The following is a 19400-nucleotide window of genomic DNA, read 5'->3' on the forward strand; positions in this document are numbered from 1 at the left end:
GGGAGGAGTTTGGCACCTCGGCATGTGCGCTCAATTCCACGTTGATCGAGATGTACAAAAGAAACGTGCTTGGATCCATGCGTTCGCACACTTTGATACATCTGAATTTATTTGTGCGTAAGACAGTTTGTGGGTTTTGGCGTACGCCAAGTTTCAGTATGAAATCCACGCAAGTCTTAGTACATGAGGCCCCTGGTCTCGACTGATGTTGTCTGTGTGTTTGCCCTAGCATATGATTAGGTGAAAACGGCTCAAATCTATTGGCTGAGAAAATTGAGGGGAGGAGCGCATTAGCATATTAACAGCACGCGTGCTGTTAATATGCTAATATGCGTTCTGAGCGCGCGCGCAGAAATGCCGGAACGCGTTCTTGGCGCGCGCGCTGAAATGCCAGAACGCGTTCTGGGCGCGCGCGCTGAAACGCTGGGCGCGCGCGCTGAAACGCCGGAACGCGTTCTGGGCGCGCGCGCTGAAACGCCGGAACGCGTTCTGGAAAACCAAAACGCGTTCTGGACACGCGTGCTGGCGTTTCAGAACGCGTTTATTTGAAGTCGAATTGTGGCACACTCGGCTTGCCATACCTGGCTGCTGATCTGACATGACATCTCGTGGACCTGCCTGGTTACTTGGTTGGGTCCCTATCAACGCTCGTGAACCCTGTTGTAGAGTGCGAAGTCGAGAGAGAGAGAGACAGCAATTTTTTGATCCCACATCCATAGCTAGTAAAAGTACCGTTTTATAATCATTTTGTGTAAATATATATTTAACTTAAGTTTTAGTATTGATAGTTTAGTTATTTAGTTGTTATTGTGTTATGTTATAGTGTAGTTTAGTGTATAGTGTTATTAGTATAGTGTATAGTGTTATAGTTGAATAGTTTAGATTCGTTTTTTGTGAAGGTGGGAAGGAAAGACACCCGAAGGACATCATTTGAGGTAAATACATTTTAATACAAACTTACGTTCTACCTGTATCTATGTATTTGTATGTTTATCTAACGTGAAAATGCCATAGCTATGAATATCGATATTAATAACTGTACAACTAGCTCAAACTGTGAAGGCGAAGTCGGCTAAATTGAGATGTCGCGACATACGCGTATATCGTGTTATTTGTATAACAAATTAACAATGTTATCGATAGCACTAAGTAGGAATATGCCTACACGCCAGTTGTGTTGCCCCATTAAGGATATATAAAATACAAAAACAGCTGAATTGGCTACTTTTGGACAGGTGAAGACTACTGCTATAGTCTAGTAGCTCAAAAGCTAGTTACTTTTTGACAAGAGCCACAAGACGTTAAGCGAGAAAAGTATCAGAATGACAGTTGGCTGCCTTTGCCATTTGACATTGTTGTCCTGGTTACGGAATCAGACGCGCATGCTCTCTTAGTTACTGTTGCTACGTCGAACAAAATGTAGAGTGGAGAGCCGAGTGGAGCGCCAGTCGTGTTGCTCCTATGTAATGCTGCCTGTAATAAAGATGTAATGGCATTTTTGTGATGAAAAGAGCAGTGATATAATGTACGTTATTCTACTTCATTTAAGAATGCTTGATTCTGATTGGCTGGGAGGGGTGCATTAATCCGGCATATTGCCCGCTGACTTGTCGGTTCTACTTGCTGCTGACTGAGCACAGAAGATCAATACGCCGCAATACGTCGTTTTCTATCACATACATTTCCAACATGAGGTCCATAGTAAAAATAAACCAAGGAGTGCATGTTTGATTAATCGTCATTAAAGCTGACTTGATACGAATGTAGCAGCTACGTTATTAAACTAGTGATCAGCTCCAGCCTTGTGTGGTTGCTATAGAAACGAGTTACCTACAGCTGAGCTAACGTTATTCACCGTAGTTCTAAAGGGAACCATTTTTCGAGGGAGATGAACTTAAACAGAGTATACATTTAATAAGCATGCAATACGAATAAGAAAAAGGCTAATTATTAAAGTATTTGAATTGTTTCATTATGTTGGCCGGCGCGAAGTAGAATAAACGGAATAATCACCTCAAGGCAGGGCAATAAACAGTTTGATATGCCGTCCAGGAGCCGGGCATATCAAACTGTTTATTGCCCGGCCTCTCGGTGATTATTCCTTACTTAGCCAACTTTAGTAGCTATACGTTGGCGAATGTTACAGATTAGCTAACGCTATAGCTATACAAGTTATAACAGTGGCTGCATTTACGTTCGTTGTTACCACTACTTTCCTGCCAAAATGACGGCAAAACAGTAAAGTCACGTGACATCCGGAGCGCTATGTATTGAAAGTAATGGCAGAAATACACAAATCTAAATTGCCACAGAGGGTAATAGACCTGTTTTTTTTTTTTTATATATATATATATTTTTTTTTAAAATATATATGGTATGATTGGAGTCATTGGAAAATGTATTTGTGGCTTAGCAATAGGTCAATTACAGTAGGATTTAAGTTTCCAGTGCATAGTTTAATGAAACTCTGAACAGGCTACATAACCTACAGACACGTAACTACGATAATTAAGTTAGACAAAAAAAAAAAAATACTACTTTTATCAAAATGACCCACAAGCTGTCTATTACAATTCCAATACTTTTGTATTATTTAAACTGCACTACATACGTCAACCATGCACAATTCAATATACATTTTAATATGGGATATTCTGTATAAAAACCACCAGGCAATATATAAATATAGAAAATAATGTGTCAATTTACTCATATGGTTATATTGGCTTTTTGCTATGGTTTTGTTGCTTGAAAATGTATACATTATAGTTCTCAATGGCAAGAGTTTAACAATTTATGCTTTTTTTTTCATTTTGCAACTTCTGTATTTCCGGGTGGATGTACTTTCTGAAGATATGGCAAACAGTGCTGGAAGATCTGACGATCTTAAGATGTTCAAAAAAAAGGTAGGATAATACTAACATTATTTTGAAATTAGTACTGTCACTCTTCAATCAAATACAAAAAAATAAAAGGTTTTATAATGTGGCTCAAAATCTTCAAGGCACACCATTTTAGGGCTGTATCCACTGAGCAGATGTCGTCAGCTGATCAGAGGCGAGAATACAACCGGATCTGGGCAAGGGTGTCAAGAGCCCAGAAAAAGAATACACGTGATGGAGAACCAAATGAGCTGCAGAATCACATTGATCAGGAGATGTACAGTGATGATAGCCCTGGGAGTGGAGGTGGATGTACCATCGAAGAGCAGCTGCATGACGATACCAACATTGTCCCTGAGACTGAGTTGGAACAAATGGAGACATCAGAGGATTCATGTGATGGTGATGAGGACAGTGCAGTTGCCTCTTCCTTTAGGGAGCAACTTAAAGAATGGACCATTGATTTTGGAGAGAAACACAATGCTGTGGATGCCTTATTGAAGGTCCTGAAAAAAAATGGTCATCCAGAGCTTCCTTCCACTGCAAGAACCTTGTTGGAGAGTACCAATGAAGTGGATGTGGAGACTGAGTCTCGAATGCAGTGTGTTCAGTTTGATGTTAGAGGGCAGATTCTGGAACATCTTAAAAATTATCCCCAAGCAGTGCTTGAAAAATTAGACAGTGTAGACATCTCCCTGAATGTCGATGGCTTGCCTCTTTTTAAAAGCAACAACCAATCTCTTTGGCCTGTTCTCTGCTGCATCAATTTGTCACCTAAATCTATTTTCCCCCTGTCTCTGGCTTTGGTGTCATCCAAACCAACCTCCCTCAACTTCATCAGCGAAACAGTCAGCAAATTGGAGAACGTGATGCAGAATGGCTTGGAGTGGGGAGACAAGGTGATACGTGTCCAGATAAGGTGCATAACTTGTGACGCTCCTGCGAAGGCACTTGTCAAGTGTATCAAGCAGTACTCGGGGTACTTTGGTTGTGACAGGTGTACACAGAAGGGGTTCTGGGATGGACGGATGACCTATCAAGAGGTTGAAAACCTCACACTGAGGACTGACCAATCCTTCAGAGAGGTAACTCAACTGGAACATCACCATGAAGGAAAAACATCACCTTTCTCCAACCTCTCCATTGACATGGTCACATCCTTTCCTATGGACTATATGCACCAGTGTTGCCTTGGGGTAATGAAGAAGCTTTTGCTTTTGTGGACAAAAGGAAAAAAGGAGACAAGAATGTCCTCAGGGCAGATTAAGGAGGTGAGTGTGAGACTTGAGCAACTGAAGACAGCTATTCCAAACAATTTCGCAAGAAAGCCAAGGGGTTTGGAACATCTTGAGCGTTGGAAGGCCACAGAGTTCCGTCAGTTTGCTCTTTACACTGGCAAGTTAGTCCTGAGGGGAGTTCTTCAAGATCACCTGTTTGAGCATTTCATGGCTTTCAGCGTTGCAATGTGCATGCTAATTTCTCCAAGCCTGGTGCAAGCCCACTGCTCGTATGCACATGAACTGCTCTCATTTTTTGTACAGCAAGGAAGGTTTTTGTATGGGGAGTGCTTCCTAGTCTACAACGTCCAATCCATGCTGCACCTTGCTGCTGATGCTAAAAAATGTGGCTGCCTGGACAACTGCATTGCATTCCCCTTTGAGAATTATCTTCACCATTTGAAAAAACTGGTCCGCTCGGGAAGAAGTCCTCTGGTCACAAATTGTGAAAAGACTGAATGAGGGTGGAAGTCTCAGGAGGGAACTTACTGAGAAAGAAGGCAAAGTAAGTAGCAAACATCCAAACAACATTTACATGCTAAATGACAAAGCATGCTGTGAGGTATTGTCAACAACCCCAGAAAAAAATGATGGCGCACAAATGTTCCTTTGTAGGGTGAATAACCACCTTGAACCCTACACCTCGAGTCCCTGTGACTCTCGCCTTTATGGAGCAATACGGACAAACATCCGAAACACAAGCATGAAACTGTTATCAGTGATATGCCTCAAACAAAGGGCAATCATGTTTGAGGAGGAATATGGCTCACGAGTGTTCTTTACCATTCTCCACTCCTTTTCATGAGACTCTACCTTGGCCGCAGCATCGCCCCAGTCTCCAGTCTCCATCACTGACACATCACCTCAGTCTCCATCACTGACCGACCTGGCAGCAGCATCGCCCCAGTCTCCATCACTGACAGACCTGGCAGCAGCATCGCCCCAGTCTCCATCACTGACAGACCTGGCAGCAGCATCGCCCCAGTCTCCATCACTGACGCATCGCCACAGTCTCCATCACTGACAGACCTGGCAGCAGCATCGCCACAGTCTCCATCACTGACAGACCTGGCCGCAGCATCGCCCCAGTCTCCATCACTGACAGACCTGGCCGCAGCATCGCCCCAGTCTCCATCACTGACAGACCTGGCAGCAGCATCGCCCCAGTATCCATCACTGACAGACCTGGCCGCAGCATCGCCTCTGTCTCCATCACTGACATACCTGCCAGCAGCATCGCCCCAGTTTCCATCAAAATGTCTTTGTACTTCAGGTTCATCGTCTGAAGTTTTCGGTGGTGCATTTTCTTGAGGAAAATGAGGTGGATGTGGCACCATCATTATGGTTGGCGAAGAGCAATGGGGTAAGGCAACTCATTGAAAATTGCATAAATTGCATGGTGTCATACAAAAAAAAGCATACACAACAATTGCAAATATCTTACAGGTTCTGAATTGCTATTGGCCGGCAAATAATGCCAGCGTTCTGGCAAGACGCTGTGCTCTGCCCGACAAGGTACTTTGGAAAAAGTACAAAGTTCGCGTTTTCTCTACAACAGGTAAGATGTGTTTCACCCCCATAATGACAAATACATTTGTTGTGCTCGAATGATAAATAAAATAAAACAATTTAAACCTAGAATCGCCTTTGACTGATAGCATATCTGTAATTTACATTTAAAGTCTAATTGTTGCACCTTTCCATTAACAGACAGCTACAGCCTGGCCAGGGAGAGGGCAAGAAAGGGGCAAGACACCTCTCAGGTGGAAACGGTGGAGATAAATTCGAGGAGGATAAACGTTCCTGCCAGGTACCAGGAGCCTGATAGTGACGGTAATTATGTGTCTATACGTGTATATATATATATATATATATGAGTTCTCTGTTGAATATCTTGTAAGACTCATGCTTTTTTTTTTTTTTTTCATACATGCCTCATGAAGATAAGGAAGAAGTAATAAAAAAAATAAAAAAAAGAACAATAAAACCTGGAGTGTTGCCAAGAGGGCCTGCGTGTAAGTATTTGCAATAGTAGCTATGGTTGAAAAACAAAAAAGTTGTTAATTCTGTTTGCCAACTGTTTCTTTTTCTTGTTTTGCAGTCCCTTCACCACCTATCATCACACCTGTCAGGGTCGATGATGGCTGGGCTGGTGTATCAGCTGCTGGAATCCAACCACATAATAGTAATAGTTTGTTAGTTGGTCAAACTAGTTTGTTGGCAATTATTCAGAGCTAGGCTACCTAGCCTACATCACTTATTGTTCTTTGCATTTGCTCTGCAGTTACTCCATGTGAATCCTCCACCATCGGGGGAGAAACCTATGAGGCCATTCAAGGTACCTTAATACAGACACATAGCTACACTATATAAACCTATTTGTACCTGTTCCCAGTTTAGCCCTGCATTTACATTTTCAATGACTTGATTATTGAAATAATTTGGTTTAAGGGAACCATCAAGATGGAACGGATACAGTCTCCAAAGGTATCTTTGAAAAAGTCATCCCTTCCCATTGATTATTACAACAACTGAGGAAGCATTTAATGAATCTCGATTGTAATGTTAATTATTATGCTTGTTTCCACAGAGATTTTCAGTTTCCTGGAGGGTATGGAGAGGAGGATTATGCTGAAGTTGGAAAGGATGCACGAGGACCTAAGAAATGGCAATGGTAGAGTCATGGAGGCTGTGGAGTCCAGGCCAGGAAGGACATCTGAGGCAGCTGAAGAGGACATGTTAGAGGGTCCATGTCAAAACCTTGCAGACTTGGAGGACCTCTGCAAAAAGATTGCAGCTCTTTTAAAAAGAAAATGGTATGTCCTGGAATATTAGAAATTAGACCAAGAAACCAATAGACCTACAGTCTAAGTTTATTTTTCTCTTTATATTGCTGGGACACATTCTTTAATATAACATTAATATGTACAACTTGTTAAATGTGTCAAATATGTTGTTTGAAATTAAATGGTTTTGAGGTGATTTTTATTATTTTATTTCTTTAGATTCGGCACCTGAGCCTTCTTGGAGGCAGCAATGTCGGGGATGGGGTTCGAAGGATGCTGAAAAAAATCGGCACTAATGAGCTGTGGAAGGGGTTCAGTTTAAAGGGGAGAAAGGGGAAGAGACCCTTCCACAGTTTATTAATTTATGACGTGGTGATACGTAAGTTAAATCTCACACACACACACACGTATAGCCTTCATCAAAAAATATATTGCAGCACATTCAAGTGCTAAACATTCACTGTAGGCTACAATGCTTTAAATAGTACACTGTATAACAGTTTTTCCATTACTCTGCTGGCAAATACAGACAAACAAACAAACCACAATGAAAACATAACCTCCTTGGGCGGTAATGGAGATTTCCCTTAATTACACTTGTCCCACCATTACTAGGTCAGTCATATGAATATTTTTGTTTAGGTGCCTGCAGCCGTACCTTTCCGAATGTGGACTGCCAGAAGGTGGAGGAGGCCATTGCGGTTACCCTCAAACATGCTCCCCACCGCAGATCAACAAACCAGGTATATACACATATTATATACACTTATCCAAACATATGATCAGCTGTCCATTACAATTTAAAATAACTTTTAATTATTTTAACTGCACTACGTCAACCATGCACAATTTAATATACATTTTAATATGGGATATTCTGTATGTAAACCACCAGGCAATACATACTGTCGCAGCCCAGCTCTCAGCACGACGCAACAAGGGAATTTCAAATCACGTTCTTTATTAATGCTTTGAATTTAACAAGTTACAAAGTGGTCAAATGAACAGAAAATAGAAAATAAAGTGGTTCTGGGATGGTTCTGGGATGGACGGATGACCTATCACGGGGTTTACTAGTTCATTCAGCAGAGAGGGTGGTTGTGGGGGGGTGATTGTGAGGGGGGTGGTGTGGGGGGAGATTGTGAGGGGATGGTGTGGGGGGTGATTGTGGGGGGGGTGGTGTGGGGGGGTGATTGTGAGGTGGGGGGAGATTGTGAGGGGATGGTGTGGGGGGAGATTGTGAGGGGATGGTGTGGGGGGTGATTGTGAGGGGGGTGGTGTGGGGGGAGATTGTGACCCCTGTCTCTCTCTCCCCATGACCACACCTCGGGCTGATCGCACGCCCTCGGCGGCGATGTGTCTTTCGAATGAATGTGCCTTATCAACTTGAAATGGTACTTTCGGCGCCTACCATGGGCGGTGGGGGGTGATTGTGAGGGGGATGATTGTGAGGGGATGGTGTGGGGGGTGATTGTGAGGGGGTGTGTGGGGGGTGGTTGAGAGGGGATGGCGTGAGGGGGCGTGTGGGGGGCGATTGTGAGGGGGTGGTGTGGGGGGAGATTGTGAGGGGATGGTGTGGGGGAAGATTGTGAGGGGATGGTGTGGGGGGAGATTGTGAGGGGACGGTGTGGGGGGAGATTGTGAGGGGGGGGGGGGGGGGGGGGGGGGGGGGGGTGTGCATGCTCATTTCTCCAAGCCCACTGCTCGTATGCACATGAACGGCTCTGGTCCAAAATTGTTAAAAGACTAAATGAAACTGAAAAAAAAAGGCAAAGTAGGTATCAAACATCCAAACAACATTTACATCGGGTGGGAAGCAGGCGGAGGTTGATGGGTGAGATGCAGGGGTGAGGATGGGGCTGGCATTCTGGGACCATGGTGCGGACTGGCAAAGTGGTCTGGAAAAGATTTAAAATCAAAAATAAAAAAAACGGTCATTGTTTGTGCATTTGTGTTGCAATGGCCCACATGAGCACATAAATGTAATTTGCCTCTTTTTACTAAAAAAAGGTTACGGGTTTCTTGAATCAAAAAGTTTCCTTTAGAAAACAATGACTGACTTAACACAGGTGTACACTTTTTGTCATTGAGCCTAACTTTCCCTCAAAATTCACTAGCAGCTTCAAAAGGTCATAGACTGGTATGTGATATCTGTGCACTTAAAAAACATAATTCACCTTTGTCACAGAGGTTTTTAAATGTTCATGACGACCTCCACAATCGATATAGCAGGGGTGAGGATGAGGGATCTTTCTCACTGTGTCTGGAAAAGACAAAAAAAAAAAAAAAAGTTTGCTCTTGAAAATATTTACTAACTTTACACAGTTGTTTACACTTTTTGTCATTTAGCTTTCCTCAAAATTCAGTACTTAGAAATGATGAAATTATAGCGCATTGATTACAACCGTTAATTCAAAATTCTTATAATTCCAAACCAGGACGTTGACAATAACTATTTTTTGTTGCAGAGGAACAATTGCGAAATAAACCATTTTTAATCAATAACTTCGTATTGAAATGTTAATTTGTTGACTGTAGAATTGTTTAAAAAAAAGCAATATAACACTCGTGGGAGTGGGGTAGGTTAGGATAATTCCACGTGTGTTGTTGCCTATACGCAACTCGGCCTCCGAACACCACCCGTGGGATTATCCCTTATCTACCCCACTCGTGCTATATTGCTTAAGTATGCATAAATAACATTAACATAAAGGCTTAATATATACATATCTGACACACAGCAAATAGGTAATAAAAGGAAATAGTGGTGATTACTATGTGACTATACTGCCATCTACATCGTCATTTAAATCCGTTTTGGTAATCTCTAATTATAATTTAACTGCCATTAACATGCGTCAGTTCAACTAAACTTCGTTTAGAGTAGCCAGACATACATCTCCACATATTAACTAACACTTACATATTAGCTGCTAACTAAACTAACGTCATTAAAGTACGGAATTATCGCGTACATTATATAATAGGAAGAAAACAGACTTACGGTTCGTAGTGACGCAAAAACATGTCTAAGAATAATATGTTAAAGGACTAACTTCTACTAACTAAAACCGTGCAGACTCCTCTGGTGTTTTGCCGCGAACTGACCAGATCACAAGATGCTGCTGAGCAACGGATCTCTGCCCATGCGCAATCTGTTACGGTCTCTGCATGGCCTTTCTAAAAATTACTGTTCGACATTTATCATGTCCCCAAAATCTAAACTATACTTTCTTGTACTTGAGATTGATTACATTAGGTTCACAAAGTAATGAGACATCTGTGCACTTAAAAAAAAAATCACCTTTCTCGTTCACCTCATCTGAATAACTGTGGAATTGCGCTAAATAGGATGACTTGTTTGTTGAATGGACGGAATGAGACGTTCACTGTCTGAAGTATATTTTCACATTTATTTCACATCTCACTAGCTCTATTGGCCAATTTGGTTGGCATCGATTGTATTAACATTTTGTATTGTTTTGCATTCACAAGATTGCATTCACACGTGTCATATTTCAGCTAGCTAGCACACGATTTATTGCATTCACACGTGTCATATTTCAGCTAGCTAGCATACGATTTATTTGCATTCACACGTGTCATATTTCAGCTAGCAAGCTCTATTGACCTACAAACGGTTTGAGATCAATTGTTATAAGAAAATAAATAATAAGGCCACTTACCCTTTGTTGAATCCAAGTGAGGAAATTATCACCTTTTTTGAGGGCGAGGCAGCGACAAATCCATGTGTGACTGGCTGTGTGACTGGCTGGTCACAAACTGCCACGACGTTATCTGGTTATCAAGGTTATCGTCGCTATTAACGTGCGCACGCACCAGTCGACCTACGTTGTTACGATGGCGTCACACGGTTGAAGAGTACCGCTTGTTGATTCGTCTGAGATTTTGTACAATATTTTTAACGAATATATGATAAAATGATAGCAGATCAGATCAGGCAAACTCTTCATAATAATGTTCTTGAAGCCTTAATGTTCGCATTTGCTCTGCAGTTACTCCATGTGAATCCTCCATTATCGGATGTTTTTATGTTAATATACTAATGCATTACATTATAATTCTCACTAGTAAAAGCAGGTAAAATTGCTCTGTTGTCTAACTGTAGCTAATTGTTGCAGGTATTGATTCCGGACGACCTGGTGGAGGACGAGGAGGAGGAGGAGGGGGAGGAGTCAATCCAGGCTTTAACCCATAAATAAAGAATTTGTTTATACTTTAAACAGTGTTTTTTCTTCTATAAGCATATACATAATAAGTTACATACACAATACAGCCTGTTATACTGTAAGTAGATTTATTTTAAATAAAGAAGTTAAATAACATTGTTGAGTGAACACATTTAGTTTAGTTTTTCACTATAGGCTACATTTTACTAGTTAATATGCATAGATACTTTGTATACAGAAAAATATCCATTAAATGCATGTGACTAGGTTGAGAAATTGATCCTGCATTTTGGTATATGAAGGTCCAAAGCATGACCTGCTACCAAAATCTGGGGATGTCCCCTGAACGTCCCCTAAATGTTGTGAGGACGTTACATAGACGTCCCGGGACGTTTGTTTGCGACGTCCCCGGGACCTTTAGGGAACCATCCAAAAGGACGTTGTGGGGACTTTCCCTTGCGACGTCCTTATAACTTTCGGGGACGTTCAGGGGACGTCCTAGGGACGTCATTTTGTTAGCTGGGACAGTTGAGTTTTTCACTCTCAAGTCATCACTTTTTATAAACGAGCTCTTTTTAAACTTGGCACTTTCCTATGTGATTTCAAGATGATATATATCTTCAAAACCTGTACATTTCTCTTTTCACTCAGGAAATATGTCCAATATGTGGACAAAACTTTCCCAAGAGGACATACAATTCCATGCAAGCTTTTGTGGAGATGGGTACTAAATAAATTTGCCTTCAGCATGTCTTATATTTCATTAATTCAATGTTTTTTAGTTTTAATTATGGTACAGCTGATTTTCTCATGGTTTATTTAATTGTTTCAAATTTCAGCAAACAGCAGTCCGTTTCATGAAGATGTTGCTGGAGAAGGGACTTCTGGAATAAATAATCTCTTGCAGCAAGGGTCCAGGCATACAGTGCCACAAAGCACCACTTCCACTGTTGCAGTCAATCCTGACGAACCAGGTGCAAGTCATAACTCACGAACAAAATGATATAGAAAAGCAATTAAATTCCAGCGCAAATTTTTGACTGGCTCAAAATAATTCAGCGAAACCACTTCTTCAAAGAGTTGAAAGTAGCGGCTTAGCCCGCCATTGTGAAGACGTTTTGGTCAATGGTGGCCATGTTTCTTGAGCTAACTCGTTAATATTGTATACACGTGGATGTCAGTTCCTTAAGGCTGAATACTAAATTAAAAATAATTCCCTCATTTTAATTTTACATTTTTAATATCACTCTGAAATGTTTGACTTATTTTTTTTATGTTATTGTATTGTTTTTCATAGAATGGAAGGAAATATTCAATGCTTCAAGTGCAGCAACACTGTTTCGAAGATGTTTGTTGAGAGAGCAAGGGCTGGAGAAACCTATTCGCTTCTCAATGGACATAGAATCAGGTGTTGAAGACAGAGAAAAAGCAGAGAAATACTCATCATGCAGGTAATGCTGATGTGACAATGCTTTTTGAGGGGCAAAAGGATCACCTCATCCCCTGCGCATCACAGCCACTATTGGACTCTGACCTCTTTATGATGGCAGGCAGACTGGTGGGGCATTCTTTCATTCACGGTGGCCCAGGTTTGGCAGGCATCAGTCCTGCTGTTGTCCATGTGCTCCTAGGAGGGCAATTGGAGACAGCAACATTGGTCCTGGAGGATTGCCCTGATCTTGATCAGAGGAACACTATCCACTTGGTAATGTCTGTTTCTGTAGCATTTTTTGGTATGTGTGTGAGGTAAAATAAACGACTGATGTGGAGGACTTTTTTCTCCACTACAGCTGGAAGGCATCAAGGAGCTATCTGAGGACCAGAAGGCTGATGTCAATAGCCTGACAGACATGTGGGAACTGCCACGACTGACTGATAACAGATGATATCTTCATCGGCAGCTTTTGCAGCATGCAGTAATGAAAGAGTTTGTTGAAATTGATGCTTTTTAACATACAGTAACTCAATACTTGGCTGGTTCTGAATCTGTCATTTTATATTTATTTATTTAATAAAAGGATAAAATATGCTAAATATTTTGACTATAACATTATCACAACAGCGAAAAAAGTTAAATTTCATTCAATTCAGATCTTACCTTTGTGCAAATATTCAGTGTTCTAATCAATGGACTGCTGTGTCTAGCTCGACCTTTTTGAGACGTCTAGTTACCCCCACTGAAAGGGTGACGTAAGCCTTAGGTTCCCACTGAGCGTATTGATGCTGCTTGCATGTATTTATTTTGAAAAGGCACTGCAGTCCGTGATTTGTAACTTTGGGAACAGACAGGAGCCGAGGACAGCATTCTAAAGTAAGACCACTGATTTATTGTGAATTAATCATTAGCTACAACCCACAATATTGATTTTTCTTCACATTCTCAGTTATTGTTTAATTTGTTATGTGAAATGTATGTTTATTTGTGTGCATGTGTGTTACGATTGTTGCAGATTCTGGGAAGAACTTCTTCTCAGAGAAAACAAATGAGAAAGGGCCTAAAAGAAACTGAGAGAGAGTGTGGCCGATATTATCCGAAAGAAGAGATGTGGCTGAAGCTGTCTTCCCATCTGGGAAAGAAGTGATCTGCAGCCCCCAGGAACAATACCAAACAATATACTTTACTGTCCCCATGGAGAAACTTGTTTTGGACTCAAATGCTGTGCACAAATGGCTGCCTCCATAGTAGTATAAAATAAAATTTAAGCTAAGCAGCATATACTTTCAAATCACAAGCACAAATTACACATTGTACAACTAGTGATAAGAATGTGCCACGTTCTTGAAGAAAGTAGTCCAATCTAGATCGCTTTTAACTCACTTTATCTGTTAAAGTATTTCGGTATGGTAACTATTAGGGATGAGTCGGTCGCGACCGATTCGTTCACAACGAACGAATCCCGAACGTGAACGACAAGAACTTGTTCCCCAAAACAAGAAGAACTGGTTCTTTGATTTTTAACCAAAAATATGGTCACGTAAATAAAATATGCAAACGAACAGAGCTTCGTCTCCCCGCGACTTATATTGATTGAGTCTACAACGTTCTCAAAGATTCAGCCAATGAGAGGTAGCAATGGTGTTGCCATGGCACCTGGGTAAACCAATGACAAGGCGGTACCGTTGAATATGCGCGCTTTCTCTGTCTGACGTCATTTGGGTCATACCATTCGACGTGGGGCCACTCATATATCCCCCTACATTTTTTCGAAAATAGACTAGACCTCCATCTGTTTATTGGATAAGCGCATTTCCCAATCCCAGGAGTCTTTGCTCCATTCTACGTCAATTTAAGAACAAACAAAGAAATTAAACTGCAGTTCGTATTTTTTATTTATGACCATGAAAGTTCTGTAGGCTAATGCCTGAATAATGAAGAATTAAATGTAAAGTAAAATAAAATTATAAATGTAAAACCATGAGAGAGTAAGCAAGTGGTATAAATCTTGGTGGGACGTTCCGTTATACTAAATAATATATCTTCTCGATTTTCACGGGGGTTAGAGCCTAGAAGCCGTTTAAATTATGCTCACGGCCGTCTCGCGGTGGGGGGGGTCAGACACCAAATGACGTAATCTGACGTAACGAACAAATCAAAACAAACGAATCAAACAAACTAATCGTTATAGTGAACTGAACTGAAAGAACTAGTTCCCAGAAAATAATAATTTTGCCCATCCCTAGTAACTATGAAGCAAAAGGAGGGGAATTTTATCTAACACGCGTGCGAGCGACAACCAGCGGAACTTTAACTCAAGTATGGCCGGCCGGATGTTTCTGAACTTAAATCTCACTGTTTCACTAGTTAGGGTCAAGTAGGCGTGGCCTATGTGAAGTGGGCGTGGCCGGTGTGAAATAATGGCTATGCCTTCCTCACCTGTCAAAAGGTGCAGCCATCTGTTGCTGGAGTAGTTATTGCAGCCTATGTGTACGATCCTGCTTCCTAGTGGCTATGGGGGGGTAATACAGCTTGTGTGTTCGATCCTGCTTCCTAGTGGCTATGTGGGGGCAGCTTATGTGCTTAAAATATGTAACAAATGCCAGACTTGAGAAACATTTTAATTTTTAACTGATGTAGGTACAAATCAATAAAGGTTAAGTTTACAATGGGTACTCTATCTACGTATATACTGGTACTCTCCATGGAGATTATGAGTTGCTATACTCCATCAAAAACCTTTTTTTTATTGTGTAAATATTTTTTATTTATGTTACTGTATATTGCTTTCTTCTTCCTGAGATGTACTGTGTCCTGATCAAATCAGATTATCCTTTAGTGCCATTGAACATTAATATACAAAAAAAAGTGTTTGCAAACAGACTTACTCAGCAGATAAGAATGATTTGGAGGAACTACCTAACTAACAAGTTGTGACAACTAGGTCATGATTGATCACATCATCTGGCCGACTGAGTCAGCTGATGAAGAAGACAAGGTCTATCCTCTTGAGACAAGAGCTAAGGTTGGGATGTTCCTTCAGCAGTTCATTGAAACTGGTATGCCATATGCCCAGCAACCTCATGACAGAGAGGGCTGTCACGACGCTGCCCAGGGAACAGCGGCGGAGGAGAGACCACAGCGTCTTCATCCTCTGCTGTGAGAACCGCGCTCTCATTACAGCTGAATCCAGCTCTACCCCCAAATACATCACACTCCGTGAGGGGAGGGGGAAGCTTTTTTTCCAATTTTTGGCGAAGCCTAAATTTGACAGGTGAAATACCAGCTTTCTTGTCTGGCTTTATAGCTGCTTCCTCCTTGGAGCGAGCCAGCAAAAGTAGATCATCTAAGTAGAACACTACCCTCATTCCTGTTGCCGGACAGGAGGCGGTTGGACTGGTAGTGTGGGGAGAAAGAGGTGGGTGGCTCTTAAAAAAAGCAGTTTTCTCCCTCGCCCCGTCATTTTCTTCGCCGTCGCTTGTGGGGCGGGACATAGCCCCATGAGCCCGCTGCCTGGGGCCTTTGCTGGCTGCTCGCCGCAGCCTGGGATGGAGGCGGGTGGGGCTTGTAAGCCGGGCGAGGTTGGTAAGCCGAGGGGCCAGGAGGAGGAGCTGCCGGCGGCGCCGTGACAGTGGCTGTCGGAGGCCTATTGCGGCGACGGGAGCCCGGAGTGGAGCGCTGCTGCTGAGGTGGAGGGCCGGAGAAGTGTCTCCGGAATTTCTCTGCCTCCTTGGAAGCAGCCTTCGTCGTCCGGGCCGCTTCCACCGCACCGGTGGAGCAGAGGCAGAGGATGACACCAGCAGTTTTCGCCACGGTGACTACCCGTTCGGCCAGACGATGAGGGTCAGCCGCCACGGTGGAGATGTCATGTGCCAGCAGGCCGATGTCTGTACCTGGGAGTGGGGCTGGCGGCCCCACTCCCACTCTTGGAATGTTCGTCAGCAGAGAGCCACTGTCGCGTTCTTGAAGAAAGTAGTCCAATCCAGGTTGCTTTTAACTCACTTTATTTGTTAAAGTATTTCGGTATGGTAACTGTGAAGCAAAAGTGAGGGAATTGTATCTAACACACGTGGAGAGAAAATACCGTCTAAGTAATAGTTAGGCCTATGATTCTCTGCCCTCCAATCTCTCTCCCGCGCTGGTTAGTATCAAGTGGGAGTGGCCTGTGTGACGTCTTCGCTCCGCCCTCCTCACCTGTCTAAAGGTGCTGCCATCTGTGGTTGGAGTAGTTATTGCAGTGTTGTGTTCGATCCAACTTCATAGTGGCTATGTGAGGGTAATGCAGCTTGTGTGTTCGATCCTGCTTCCTAGTGGCTATGTGGGGGCAGCTTATGTGCTTAAAATACAACACAACCAATAGGTTTAGAGCCAAATGGTCCCGCCCCCCTTTTTGCAGATCAATGATTTCAGACATTTGACGGTCAGGAGTTTCCAAACGAATGCGCGATAGAAAACTGCCAATAATTACGTGATTCAAAGCTTGCGCATGTGTGGTCAAATCTCTGAAAAGTCAGTTCAGAAAAATTCATTGCAATGGTGTAAATGTACACCTTCACAAATTTAGAATAAATATTCAACCTTTCAAAACTTATTTCTCAATGTATGAACACTTGTTTGCAGAACAGCCTTTTAAGCGTCGCCTCATTGTCCTTTAAATAGCTGAAGAAAAGCTGTTTATTGGGAGCAGAACGTCCGCCGGCGGGGGCCTGCCTGTAATTCCGACGCCTCATTGTTCCGACGTCTCAATGTTCCGAAATATTTCCCATTAGATCGACATGCCACTATTCCGACGGTTCAATGTTCCGAAAACGAAACCCATTGGTCCGAAGGTCCGTTAGTCAGACTTTTCAAAAAGGAGGCGCATTAGGCCGACGGTTCAATATGCCGAATAGGAAAAATAGTTTTATACCTCGCTCGCTCCCTCTCTCACTCTCACTCTCGAAATGAAGTGAAGCGTTGTCTTTTTGCCCTCCAAAATTCATCGTGAACGTGATATGTAGGCCTAGGTTGTATTTTGGAGACAGAGAGAGAGTGAGAGTGAGAGAGAGAGGGAGAGGGAGCGAGCGAGGTATAAAACTATTTTTCCTATTCGGCATATTGAACCGTCGGCCTAATGCGCCTCCAGTTCGAAAAGTCGGACTAAGGGACCTTCGGACCAATGGGTTTCGTTTTCGGAACATTGAACCGTCGGAATAGTGGCATGTCGATCTAATGGGAAATATTTCGGAACATTGAGACGTCGGAACAATGAGGCGTCGGAATTACGGCATGGCACCCGCCGGCGCCCGCCTATTTCTGCGAAATGCGGACATTGTTGAGGCCCGCGGACGTAATTGAGGCCCAAGCTGTTGGTGGGCGGGGATTGCACATTTTTCAGTGCTACGGCTCACGCCTAGGGATAACCCAATAGCGATAGCCTTAAATGGCTGCGCCTATACTCAAAGAATCTATTTACAATACGCAACTATCGATGGCGGGCTTGGCAACATGGCATTTGTGGATGGCTGATCAACGGCTTAACTCACTGCATTCTCACTCTGTACCTGCAATTAAATGAAATTTGTTATTAAGGGTTACAGTGTGGTGTCAGAAAAACACTTTGCCAGAAAAACAATCTACACTTTGCCAGTAATAACTGTTGATCCTCTATTAGTTTTGCCAATTCTCCTACAGACCTTGAACAGCCAGGTTCTCTCTAGCCATGTATGTGGACATTTACCTTTGGATGAATTCGATCCCACGACTCCTTTCTTCGCATAAAGTTCTGCGGTCCAGGAAAAATATCCAAAAAAACACTCCTGAGAGAGGGCTTTTAAAACCCCTTCATCAACATTAGCAGCTTTAAAATTACAGGAAGAGGAAACATAATCAGCTTCACTATCAAACCATGATTTCCTTTTATTCAATGCACCCTCATTTTAACAGCAACTTAACATAATAATGTCAAAAATGCCTATTACTCATTAAATGCCATAATGATGATCCATTAGGTTGCCGTGGCTAATGGTTATTAACAAATTTGACTGTAGACAGGACAGCAAAATGTGACCTTCACCAACAGGGCTATGGATGAATTTACACCTAACATTATTTTGGGATCCACTCCCCATTAGAGCACCATGTCTACTTTCCATGAAAACCATTGCAATAAAAATACATTGCAAAATTGCTCTCTATGGCATATGGTAGGGTGGGAGATGTTTCATTTCGAGTTTATATCCCACCTAGATAACATAGGCTTTTTAAATAAATCATTTAGGGCACTACCGTGGCCTACTAGATGCACTACAGACCCCTACCTAGAAGGAACAGGCAAGCAAACATGCTTTAGTATTTCAAATTTCACTGGCCCTACTCTACTGCATGGAAGAGTTCGCTGCAATTTGAGTTTTGAACCCCATTGCAGAGAAAGCTGTTGATTGTGACACATGGATAAAATAATGAAACCTACAGAAAATATTGCTCAGAAGCTGATATGGGGAAATTTTTGCTAGAACGCCAAATCTGTCAGCTTATTATTTTGATCTCCGGTGCGTTAATGAATGGTACTATTGTTTGCCAGACAGCCAGGTGGACTAGCTACTTTTGCTGCAAGTCGTGGATAACGGATGCAACTAATCATCCCCAGTACTACACAAAGTAGGCTTATCTCTGCAAATAAGCTGCACGTTCCTCCACGATGCCAAACGAGCCCGCACTCACGGACTTGTTTAATCTTGTCTAGCCTACACGCAGTTGGATTAGCATGCACCCACTAATACTTTATATAAACCAAATACATTTTACCTTGTAACACAGACATTGTTGTGTCATCCAAGTCATCCATGCTG

At 42.4% G+C, this 19400-nt stretch overlaps 1 protein-coding gene and 1 long non-coding RNA gene across 2 annotated transcripts; both read left to right on the forward strand.

The window, feature by feature from the left end:
- The first annotated feature begins 583 nt into the window (after nucleotides 1-583).
- LOC115531716 (uncharacterized) lies at nucleotides 584-11852 on the forward strand. Its single transcript, XM_030341115.1, has 13 exons — nucleotides 584-935; nucleotides 2854-2906; nucleotides 5433-5522; nucleotides 5606-5717; nucleotides 5870-5992; nucleotides 6103-6174; nucleotides 6261-6344; nucleotides 6444-6497; nucleotides 6611-6646; nucleotides 6750-6975; nucleotides 7165-7324; nucleotides 7588-7688; nucleotides 11088-11852. Coding segments are annotated over exons 2-11 (849 nt in total). The 5' UTR covers nucleotides 584-935; nucleotides 2854-2855; the 3' UTR covers nucleotides 7166-7324; nucleotides 7588-7688; nucleotides 11088-11852.
- A 121-nt stretch (nucleotides 11853-11973) lies between these two features.
- On the forward strand, nucleotides 11974-13972 carry LOC115531534 (uncharacterized). Its single transcript, XR_003973900.1, has 5 exons — nucleotides 11974-12109; nucleotides 12433-12586; nucleotides 12686-12840; nucleotides 12926-13446; nucleotides 13586-13972. It is a non-coding gene; the product is annotated as an uncharacterized LOC115531534 (long non-coding RNA).
- Nucleotides 13973-19400: the final 5428 nt, after the last annotated feature.

Source organism: Gadus morhua, chromosome 18 (genome assembly GCF_902167405.1).
Source record: "Gadus morhua chromosome 18, gadMor3.0, whole genome shotgun sequence".
NCBI classification, from domain to species: Eukaryota; Metazoa; Chordata; class Actinopteri; order Gadiformes; family Gadidae; genus Gadus; species Gadus morhua.